Source organism: Neophocaena asiaeorientalis, unplaced genomic scaffold (genome assembly GCF_003031525.2).
Source record: "Neophocaena asiaeorientalis asiaeorientalis breed wild unplaced genomic scaffold, Neophocaena_asiaeorientalis_V1.1 scaffold124, whole genome shotgun sequence".
Lineage (NCBI taxonomy): Eukaryota > Metazoa > Chordata > Mammalia > Artiodactyla > Phocoenidae > Neophocaena > Neophocaena asiaeorientalis.
The window spans coordinates 7,404,156-7,416,442 of record NW_020174135.1 but is presented as its reverse complement, the minus strand read 5'-3'; the positions used below and the strand labels follow the sequence as shown (position 1 = coordinate 7,416,442).

Below are 12,287 nucleotides of genomic sequence, written 5' to 3'. Positions count from 1 at the left end.
TTTTTACAATAAAGCCACTGGATGCATATAAAATTAGCTGTAACCCTTTTTAAATGCTTTTTTTCCCCACTAAACCTTCATAAACACAATGTAAGAGTATAATGAGAATGATACTGTTAATAGTTCATGATCATGCTTTGAGGTAATTAAATAGCAACTAAAGTCCTATGGTTTATTTACATCTTCACCTGGTGGATTTTTCAATTCTCAATTTTTGAGGCAGGAAGGAAAGTAAGGAGAAGAACATCTTATATATATATTTTCTCAAGGATTTAGTAAAACCAGAACTTCAGACTGCTTCAGGGAGACTCAACTGGCTTTTTCATTGAGGTGAAAAACCAAAAGAGAACATTTGGCAGTAAGAAAAAGTAAATAAAATAGAATAATACGAAAATTTGGAAAATATGTGTAAAGATGGGGATATTTTAATTAATGTGGTTATAATTTGTACTCATCACTGAGTACACAGGTGGAGGAATTGTAGAATTTTGGAAGAAATTTGTACATTAGAGATCATTTATATCAATTCTTTCATTGAAACTCAATTTTATAAAGGATCAAAATGGCATTTCAAGCTAATTTGCAGAGAGCCTGGACTAAAATCAAGATCTCCTTGTAGGATCGAGTCTCTCAACTTGTTTGAGGGGCAGCATTGTAGCCCTAAGGTTCCAACAGTGAGATAAGCAAGAACAGGCACCATATGCATTAAATGTTTAGGAACATACAGTAGTCCAGTCAGGAGGCAGAGAGGATGGCAGATGTTCTGCTAAATCTTCCTCCTTATGAAGGACTTGACTTGAAGTTGGGAGTCCAGGGCATGTTTGAGTCCAATTCAACAATTTTGATTGATTTACCTTCATGTGCATTTTAAGGGTGCACATATGCCATTGAGGTATGTGTCTTGGGAACCTGATTTGACAGAAAAGGAACAGCAGCAAAGAAGGAGAGAGCTTTCAAAATATTTTATCCCGAGCCCTGCCCTAGCTGTTTCCCTGTTACAGAAATGTTCATAATGAAAGAATTATGCGTGCTTTTCTGCTTCTTATCTTGAATGAATGCAACTGGGCTTAGTGATGTTGAGCTTACCCCCAAAATCACACGGCTACGTTCAGATCACAGCTCGACCACGTCAATTTTAATGACCTTGGGCAAATCTATTAGCCTCCTTAGCATGGTGTTTTCTGTAAAACGGAAGCAATGAGAGCTTTGTAGGGTGTTGTGAAGCTCAGTGAGGTAATGCACACACGGCATTTATCACCATGCCTGGCACTAGTAGGTGCTCCCCGAAAGCTAGCTGTTATCATTCTCCTCATTGCTGTGGGTATTGTTTCAACGCTTTACAAACCAGAACTCTCCATAATCCTGTCCCTTGAAAATCAGATCAGATGCCTGTGCTACACTGGAAAGAGATTAAATGTATATATAAATATATATACTGTGTGTGTGTGTGTGTGTGTGTGTGCGTTTAAACTGGAAGGGAGGCCCTTAAGTCATCAGTACAGGGTTGTATAAGTTTAACAGTATAAGTGTATAGTCGGCACTCAGTATCCGTGGCTTCCACATCTGCAGATTTAACCAACTGAGCGTTGACCACCAGATGCAGAACCGCTGATACTGAGGGCCAAGTGTACTACATCACTTTATACGAGGGGCTTGAGCATCCTCGGATTCTGCTATCGAGCCCTGGAGCCAGTCCCCGGCGAATACCGAGGGCAGCCTGTTATTTGCTAAGGGACAGAGACAGAGCTGGGCACATCATAAACACTACATCTTCACAAAAACCCTGTGAGGGTCCTCAGACCTTTACTTTAAATTTTAATGTGGTTTAATTTTAGTTAATTAAATTCAATTAATAAATCCATAGCATTCCTTTATTTAATTTGATGGTTTACATAAAGAAGAATCAGCAAGAAGTGTCCCTCCCATACTCATAGACCACCTGTCACGTTCACTTCCCCCCCAGCAAGTAACACGGTTACTAGTTTCTTGTGCATTCCTCCGGAGTTTAATGTACATATAAGCAAAGATGTATATAAATTCTTCCCCACATACTTTTTTACAAAACTGTTAGCACACTATATACATTATATTCTCCTTGTTTTTTACTAGCTTAGCAATATGTTTTAGGTATCTAACTATGTGGGTAGTAGTAGTAGTAATAATAATAGAAGTACTATTTCATATTAATAAGTTACAAACACTGTTTTAATATTTACATATATTAATCCATTTAATGATCAGACAACCCAATGAAAAAAGTACTGATATTATACCTAACTTACAGGTATCAGAAGTTATCAGTGTTGTGAGTTTCAAATATTTTTCCTAGTTTTGAATTTGCCATTTGCTGTCTTATGATTTCTTACTTATTTTTTTCATTGTTCACAGGCAGATTTATCAATCTTTTGTCACATTTTGCCTTGGATCGTAGCTTGAAACCCCTTCCATTTTCTGAGTTTATATAGGAATTCTTTCCTACTTTCTTCTGGTACTTTTTTGGTTTTGTTTTTGCTTTCTCTGGAGTTTATATCAGTGGAGGTAGAAACATGGATCCAAATATTTTTCCGGATGGCTATTGTCCAAACGCAGTTTATTGACTAGTCCAGCTTTCCCTCACAGATTTGAGACAACACTTTCACCACATATTGAACTCCCATATGAACTGGGTCTGTTTCTGGACTTGCTTTACTGTTGCTTTCGTCTGTTTGTCCATTTTGCTTGTAATTTTTTACTACGGATCAACGTCTGACTCACTAGAGCTTTAGACAGAAACTTCAGCCTTTTCAAAGCTGCTAAAAAAAAAAAAAAAGTAAAATGCTAGCATCGTTAAATGACAATAAAGATTAAACTGTTATCAGGAAAGAATTGTTAATGGGGTTTCACTGCTCTGCAGAAGAGCTGTGCTTTGAAGAATTTCATTACTTTCTGTAATTAAACATTAAATTGTAAATAATGAATAGAAGCACCACTGGCTTTCAGGAAAGTGCTCCTGCTTTACACCATTGCTGAGAGTTTAAAATTTCTGTGTGCATGGAGGATAGATATGTGGTCACTAAATATACATACAAAACTGCAAAACTCACTGCAGGGGTGAAATTATACGCTGTGGAGATGGACAAAATTGCGAGAGGTTTCCAAATTCATCTGTAGCGAAATTATGTCTAAAGACCCCCAGAGAATTATTTTAAAGTATCCATTTGCATTTCTTAAACTGTTTCCTTAACTTCTCACTTGGTAAATTTCTTTTGCTTGCCATTTGGAAGAAAGGCTGGAATTCTGATGCCACTCCTTCCTAAAGAGCTAAGTTTGAGACGTAAGGACAAGAAAAGGAGGGCAGTGGTCTAGCGATTACATGGTAGGGGCTTTTTCTCAAGTGAAGTTGCCTCCGTGGCACCATCTTTTAGGATTATTTCTCCTCTTGAAGGGAACTTTGAGACCCATACATAATGGAGTGCCTCCCTGGAGTTTAGTTTCCTCTGAATACAGACATTCACAGGGAACTCTAGTTATTTCTTACTTGTTAGAACACAGTAGAGACGAGACTGGCAGTACTGTTATTTCAAGGGATTCTGGAAGGGAATGGTGAGGTGGGATAAAGAAAGAGAGCATGCCCTCTTAAATCCCTAGAGGAATGGAATTTGAAAAAGAGCCATTTAAGGAAAAGACTAGGATTTTTAATATTCTTATTACATCAAAATATATTAACAACCTACCACCTGCTGGCTGTCTTGGGTGGAGGAGACTCCAGGACTATCCTCAGGCTCAGTGATTCCCTAGAAAGACTCGCAAGGTTCAGAAAAAAACTATTATGCACACAGTTTCGGTTTACTAGAGTGAAAGGTACATGTTACAATCAGCAAAGAGAAAAGACGCAAGGATGCAGACAAGGAGGGACCAGGCACGAGCCTCCAGACCCCCGTCCCATGCAGTCACACGGGGACAGCAATGATACATGACAGTAAGCGTGAGGTGTTGTGAACCAAGGAAGCCCCCGAGCCTTGGTGTCTGAGGTTTTGGTTGAGGGTCAGCTAGATGGGCATGCAGTGTCCTCAGGGTCCAGGAGCAACCTCAGTCACTCAGACCCTAGCCACCACCAGAGCAAAACAGGCATTCATGGTGAACCACCTTGTTAGGATAAACTTACCTGGTCAGACGGATACAGCATGGCTCAAGGCCTCAGACACAAGAGACACTCTTATCAGACTGAATATAACAAAGGCTCCAAGGTTGCATTTCAGAAACCCTCCAAGGGACCATCCCCAAAACAGACTTTTCTTCGAGATGTGCAGAGTTTGAGCAACCCAGGCCTGCTGAATTAATCCTTTCCTGCCCACTGTCACATACATTACTTCATTTGATTAAAAGAAAAATAAAAACAATCTTGTGACAAAGTCTTGTCACCCTCATTTTGTACATGAGGAGAAAATAGGTGAAATAACTTTCCATGGCCTTCCTCTTGGCCGTGTACTTCTTCCTGCTAGCATTTACCACAGTGAGTGAGTCATTTTCTGAACAATGCTTATCTTCTCCACCATTTAAAAAGCCTCAGAGGCAATGAGCCATGTATATTGTTCCCTCCTTTTTATCCCCAGGCCCAAGACAGAGCCTGGCTTTATAGTACTAGATAAGTATGTGATAAATGAATATGACAGGCCATAACATGATTGTTGAAATTTGTACCCTTAGTCTTTTGACTGTACTATTACAGTCTATGCTATTATAATGTCCCTTATATCACAATGTCAGAAAAGAAAAAAAAAAAAAACCTGGAAATAAGTGTGTCAGTCCTACTTCTTAGAATTTTTATGAAGCCCCAAATTATTCCTTAAAGCTGAAAGGGACCTTAGAGATTCTACTCTTTAACATTTTATTTTAGGTAAGAAGAAGTATTAATTTTGTGCAAATACCTTGTTAAGTATAAAGAGAGATATCATTTGTAATTGTCTATACATTTCAATAAAATTCTAGTTTGGAGTCAGGACAAACATACATTGTCCATATTTTCACTTATTCTTCAAGTCAATGCAGTTGAGGAATGTGCATGCTAGTGGTGAGGGGTTAGGATAGTCAAATGTAACTAGCACCTCTATCTTAGCTCTCTCCAAATGAAGGAAAGGATTCTTCTAGAGGTGTTTTTGTCCTTTTCGTCACATTTCTTCCTTTCTAACCTTCAGTTTGTTATGTCAAAGTCTTAAGCTGCACAAATATGGCTTCTAATTTGTCCTGCTCTGGGTCCCAAGCATCATCTCCCACTCCCTTGAATGAAATGGTGGCCTGTGGAAAGAGTTCTGTAGCCCAGTACTTCTCAAACTACACTGTGCGTACAAATCATATTGTCAAACGCAGGTTCTGCGTCAGCACTCTGGACAGCTCCCAGCGGTGCAGGGGCTGCTGGTCTGGGGACCAGATCGAGGGGCGGGGCAATAGCTCTCAGAATGATTTCATGCCTCCTCCCATTGTCCTCTCTAGTACTGGCTCGCTACCACAAAACTCTTTAGACGTATAAGAAAAATCTCGATATCTGTTCCTTACCACTCCTGAGAGAACATGTTTTAAACAATAACTGGTAAAAACCTAAACTGTTTCTTCCAACACTGCTGACAGAAGTCATAAATCTGAGCCAATTATAGTGAAGAAGTTTGATTTCAGCTTGGCTTTAGGTACCTATTGTTTAAAAAAGAGCCCCTTCTACCTAAAAGTTCTTTGCTTTTTATGCTGGCATGTTCTAATTCCTGGTTTCTTGATCGATGGACGAAGTTTACAGTAGTTTTTATTTCAGAGGCTGGAAATAAAACCCTTCTGTAAGCTTTCAGACTCCTTCACTGGGCAGAGTTAAGTCCCAGGAAGTGCTAAGTGTTAGACCTTTGCAACTCAGTGACTGAGTATGGAATAACAATTTGTGTCTTCGTTATCTCATTTCCGAAGGCTCATAAGCAGTGTTTTTCCGATAACAATGAACAAAACTCAACCTCAAACAGGATGGGCTCACCGCTCATCAATGATTTGCCTGCTCCCGCTGTTGGAGTTTTTTACTCCTCTGAATCAACAAAGAAAGCTCATTTGTTTCACTTTGTGAAAACTCTTCATTTTTCTCTCAGACTTTCCATTTCACGCTTTGTGAATTTTATTAAGATCTCCTTCACAGAAGCTAAGTGCTGGCTCTATGGAGCCCTGAGGGATGGCAGTCACAGCCTCTATAATTTCTGAAGCCTCCTGAGACACTTCTTTTCTACTAAAACTCCTTGGAGAATCATAAGGTAGAATCTAAAATCTTTTTGGTGCTGGAAGACAGAGGTTGGCCTCATGAGCATTTTGTGCAAATCTTTTGGTGTCGTAGCCTGAAAACAACAACACAGCAGTCCGGTTAAGGTCCAGTTTCTGATTGGGAACATCATATTGATATTCAGCGGGTCTTTCTGAAGGCCTCCAATTATTTTTAAAAGCTGGTTTAAAATATTAATTTTAAATATGTTTTATTTTAGAATGTCTTTATTAATAAAACTTACACATAATCCTGTTGCCTGAGAAATTGTCAGTGGCTTTAGTCCAATAAAAAATTGTCAGTGGCTTTAGTCCAATAAAAAAACTACGTTTTAAAAGGTAATTATAGTTAAATAATTGAAAAGAAATTTGTATTCTGATTTTCTTTTCCTCTTGAATTTACATTATAGGAAATTTAGGGAGTTCTCTGGTGGCCTAGTGGTGAGAATTCCAGGCTTTCACTGCCGTGGTCCAGGTTCAGTCTCTGGTCAGGGAACTGAGATCCTGCAAGCCCTGTGGCATGGCCAAAAAAATGTTTTAATGTTATTATATGCTCTCAGAAATGACATAGTAACAGTTGTATAATAGTCCATCAGATAAAAATATTATATTTAAGCCAACCACTTCTCTATGGTGGATATTGAGATTAGTGCCATACTTTCTCTATGATGAAAAGAATGATAACTAACATTTTTGAGCACTTAATATCTGCTAAGGAACACTATAAATATTGTATCAAGTCTCTCCACTGTCGTAAGGATCTGATGAGCTGGGTACTGTTATTTTTCCTGTTAGAGATTGTGCGAAGGGGGTACAGGCAAGTTAGCTTGCTTCAGGTCACACTGCTGGTAAGGGGCAGGGCCAAGTTCAGACAAATACTCTCACATCCAAACGGGGTCTCCTCTCTGCCATGTTATTTCTTAGGCTATACTGAGATTACGTAAGGATTCCTCAGTTTAAGTAAAAGCTTCAAACTATGTATGCAAATCCTTAAACTAAAAAAATCTTCTCCTTGGTTCCTACTACATGAGTATAAAATTGCAGATTTTTTCTTAAGTTCTTAATGTTTCAAGAGCTATCAAATCATAGGAGACAGTGCTATGATATCAGAGTGAAGGCTGTTAAAGAAAACAACTATTTGCTTTGATTCTTTGAATATTGGTAAGACATGCCCTGTAATATCTGACAGCACTTTTGTCTGTTCCTTCACACGGTTGTGAACACTTCATCTTTAAAAATCCAAATGTGCATGGATTTTCACCCTTAGTTTCATTCTCATGCACCATTTAAAGATGCGTTGGTTGGTTGGTTCCTTGGTTGGTTTGGTCAAGGATGAATCTGCTTCACTCGCTCCTATGAAAATCAAGGTGGAGGGGATGACAGGGTGAGGGCATCTTTTACATGGAGAACTGTTACACACTTGAACACATGAAGACCCATCTCTTTCCCTATCTCTATCCTCACAGAATGTGTGACACAGGAGAAGGACTATTCACTTTTCAAACAAGGGAAGGAGAAATGATCTATCAGAAGGTCCATTCTGCGACACTGGCCATAGCTGAGCAACATGAAAGATTAATGCTAGAAATGGAGCAGAAGGCCCGGGTAAGGCTCCTTCCTTGGTAACCTAACAGCTTGGAAATGAATGTCACTGAGGTCTGATGCACATCGTGTGTATGTGGGTCCTTTCATGACAGCGCCCCAGCGTCCAACCCCATCCCAGCCCCGAGAGCTTGTCCCAGTTACTGAACCTCATCTTTCTAATATCCTCTTCAGCATATGACAGAAGAAGCTATTTGTGGCCGCTAGCCATGCACGTCGTGTATGTACCTATGACCTGTTACCACAGTTACCCAGAGAGGAGCGGAGTGCACAGAGAGTGAAACAAGAAGCAGTGCTCTCTGCATCTCTCCACATGTAGTTGGACAATCAGAGATGCAAATGTGGACCCAAAATAATGAGGAAAATAGGTTTCTACCAGAAAGGATTACACTTTTCTTTTTGTCTTTGTATTTATCCTAGATTCTCTGAAACTTCCAGCTCTTTCTGTCCGTGTTTCAGAGCCGATACTAAAATGTTTGCAAAAGGAGCTTATACTGTTTACCAGCTATCTGTTATCCTGTCATGGAACTATGCTATAGTTTCAGGGTCAAGCTAAGAAATAATTTAATAAAGAATCTGAAATAGCAAATTTTACAAGTAGCTAAAAAAAATTATAAGCTTTACTACTAACTTCTTTGAAAAGCAAACAATGGAATTATTATCGGCTGTAACTTTAATAGGTCAATATTCTCTTTCTTCAAAATGTATAGGGATGCATTAGATTCCATCTATGAGAGGACAAGTGGAGCTTTGGGAAATAGGTGGGTCACTACCCAGAAAAACTTTCATAATTCTATTCCATTTTAAGACTATGAGACTTTATATCCAGTATTATTTTAGTTTTGACTTTTAAAATTCTCAAATACATAATGTTTTGAAGTATAAAATTATCTTTTAAATGTAAGAAGACAAAATAGTCTGGCAAATGATTTTACATTATCTTTAATACATTTTAGATTTTGTCAATACTACATACACATTTTTCTCTATCTAGGGTATGGTTTAAAAAGCCTTCCTAATACTTAAGGGCAGCAAGTGCAAATCAGGCTTACATTTGGCCTTCAGTGGGGGTGAAAGAGTAACTTGAACGTTAATAGGATTATTAACATGAGACTATGGGATTAATTGATGAAGCATCAATAGGAGGTTGGTATGATTTAGTCTTCTAGGAAGATATGGGTTAAATTTAAATTATTGTAACAATTATCTAATTAATATGACATTTTTCTAGTGGCTTAAATCGGGTGAAAAAAATGTAACTACCAAACTTCAAATTATTTCAGAATCTTGAACATTCATTATCAGCCCATATTTACAATCTGCTGATGTTAATTTTCAGCCAAAATGAACAACTGTGATGTCACTTGCTATTAGTCAACAGCGGTAGTTCTTTACTTCTAGTTGTTCTGAACGGGCAAAATGCTCATAAGTGAGTCATTTAAATTGTATTTCATAAAGGAAATGTCAAGAGCTCTTTCATGCAACTGTAATTGTCTGCCGTAAGGAGAGCACTCAGTGTACTGGGTTCCCATCCCCGTTCTACCACTCACTGTCTGTATAATCTTGAACAAGTTATTTAACTTCTAAATGTCTCATTTTCCTGTATCTGTAAAATGGGGATACAAGAGTTCTACTTATTTGGCTGTAATGAGGTATCTGTGCATTAACATATATGAAGTGCTAAGAACAGACCTGGCACTCAGAAAGTACTATGAAAGTTTCATTATCATGATGGTGATGTTGAATAATTATAAGACTTGCAATGTTTGTGAAGACACTAAATTTTTATTCCCAGCTATAGCTACGTAATGTCTTCCAATCCTTTACAAGTGTGTCTAACAGTCTTGTGCGAAAACATTTGCAAAACAAAATTTAATTTACATTTGCTTTTGATGTGGTTGTACGTTTATCTTATCCTGTGCCACTGAGAAGCAAGTCCAGGGGAGTGGAGTGAAGCAGTTGCTGTGAAGGAGTTAGAGATGGTAGGTCCACCTTCTAAGATCTCAGGCAGTGGAAAGCCAGGATTTGGGTACACCGTGGATCTGGGTGCTCGGAGATGGAAGGGAAAGGGGGCAGGTGTTTAAATAGCAGGCTCAGTATGGCTTAACAAAGAAACCAAATGTTTCTGAAAATCACAAAATCAGAGACTCCATCAACTTGGTGCATACATATAAATGGAGTCTTTGGTTTAATTTCAACAGTGATTGCAAAGCTATGCTTTTCTCTGAAGGATAATATTGATACTAATTAAATTACTCCATAGGTAGTCCATTCTGTAGAATAAGTTGAACTAATGATGCTTTTCCAAGGGCATGCTACCACAACTTGAGAACTACCCCAATTCCCCAAATTCTAGGGCTGTAAGCAAAGATTTCCAGGTCTCCCAGATACCTTTTCTTTTTCTTTTAAGAGACCTCCTCTACATGCACAAATCTCTTTTTAAAAAAGAAATTCCAACAAGTATGGAATAGAATTTAAATACCCTCTATCTAACTCTTAATTGATTTATACAAAATAAAACAAAGGTTTGTGCCATAAACTAGGCAATAGTGTAACTTGCGAGTTGGAAAAGTACCAGAAAACCTACCTAAGATATAAAAATGTTGCATTTTGTTTATTATGTATTCACTGCAAAATAAGAAGATAACACTGCTCATTGGCTTTCCAGTTTTAAAACCAAGCCGTGGAAGATAAATATTGATCAGATAGAAAATGTTTTTACATTTTTAATGTTATTAAAAAGATTTTACAAGATTACCAAGAAGCTATACAAGCAATGAATTCCCCCAAACATCGTTGTTCAGGCAACTGAAGTATTTACTTTCATCCTTTAAAAAAGAGATGATTTCAGAGTGCTACTGGCTTTATAGATAAACTTGAATGAGAAATAATGTCTCAACATCCGTTTCTTAACTATAAGAGAAAGAATTCAGTATATCTTTCAGCATGATATGCATGTAAAACTTTGTTTTGCCCCATTTATCACCATCCTTCCTAGGGAACACGTGAATAGACATATTTTGATATATCTCTATAATCTGAGTTAGGCAATGTTTCTATTCTTGTTTGAAGAATCTGATATCTAGAAAAGCATCGTGCATAAAACAGTTCATTGGCACTGTGGAGAACTGGATAAAAAGAATCACTAAATCGGTAAGGCTGTTAGAGGTGTGTGCTTACATTTCCTTCACTGAGAAAGATAATGAAAGAATGAATGAATATTAACTGACTCCATTAGGAAGTTTTAAAGGAGAAGTTGGCCATTTATTAACTCCATTCACAGGTTTGTAAATAATACATTTATTACTCCGTGCTCAAAACGCTGCAGGATGGTAGGGAAAACAAGACAAGGACAACAATGTTCCTTCTCTCAAGTGGCCCAGAATTTTGTGGGATCAAAATTTTGTAATTTTGAGTAAGCTTATCTTTTTCCTTTTACTCCTTGAAATCTCAAGTTTTCCATGCTTTATTAATGTAACTAATTAAATCAGATGGTTAAGAAATGCCATTACAAAATTTTGATTCAACTATACTAAAAACACCAGTTGGTCTTGTTTATGTTGTCATGACAGTAGAGCCTGATTGATTTCTTGGATAATCAACTTATTGGAAGGTCCTCAGTCAAAGCTCCATGGAGAATGAGTTCTTCAGTACAAGAAGACACTCTTCCTTTTTCCATTCAGATATAAAGCTTCAGCTTCTCACTCTTACGTCCAGATAAGAAAGGGCAAATGATCATGATAGTAAAACAGAGAGTGATCTTAAGTAGTCCTATATTTTCTTTACTTACTAACTCAAAACTAGCCTTATTTTAAAAGAGAATTTTGTAAGGGGGTACATGGGAGAATTAAGCCACGATAATAAATTTTAAACTGGAACTCTGTCTGAGATTACTAAGATTCAAGTATTTGAGGAAATTATTAAAGCTAGGTAGTTAAACAAATGGCACCTCTAGAATTTGTTTCCATCTCATAAAGCTCATGTTCTTAGAACCCTCCAAGTTCTTCGAATTCTATTGCCAAAAGCATTTATAGGTGCTCTGCCTTGCATGTGCAACATTATCGAGGAAAGTTTTCATTGTCTTGGTGAACAGCCATTCATCAGAAAGCACACTGCAAATGTGCCAGCATGGCTTAGCCCCCCGAGGGTGAGTGGAGGCTGATTTCATCTTCAACAAGACCTGAAATAATTTAATTTTGGATTTCCGTGGATCTCTACACACATACACACACAACACAAACACACACACAAAAACAAACACAAATAATACAAAAGAAACTGCTTTTTTAATTTGCTTTTTATGTTTTTAAGCTTTACAAGTATTATGAAATGTCCACAGGGAAGAAGCAGCTGAGACGACATAAATGTAATTTTTAAAACACAGGTTTTTCCTGATATCTTACCAAAAATAAGTAAAGGAAGTG

At 37.7% G+C, this 12,287-nt stretch overlaps 1 protein-coding gene across 1 annotated transcript in view; it reads left to right on the top strand.

Annotated features, from left to right (window-relative positions):
- Positions 1 to 12,287, top strand: part of DOK6 (docking protein 6) — a 398,603-nt gene that overhangs the window by 309,870 nt on the left and 76,446 nt on the right. The window contains exon 6 of the mRNA XM_024754918.1: positions 7,728 to 7,866. Within this exon, the coding sequence (XP_024610686.1) occupies positions 7,728 to 7,866 (139 nt within the window). The remainder of the gene's footprint in view (positions 1 to 7,727; positions 7,867 to 12,287) is intronic.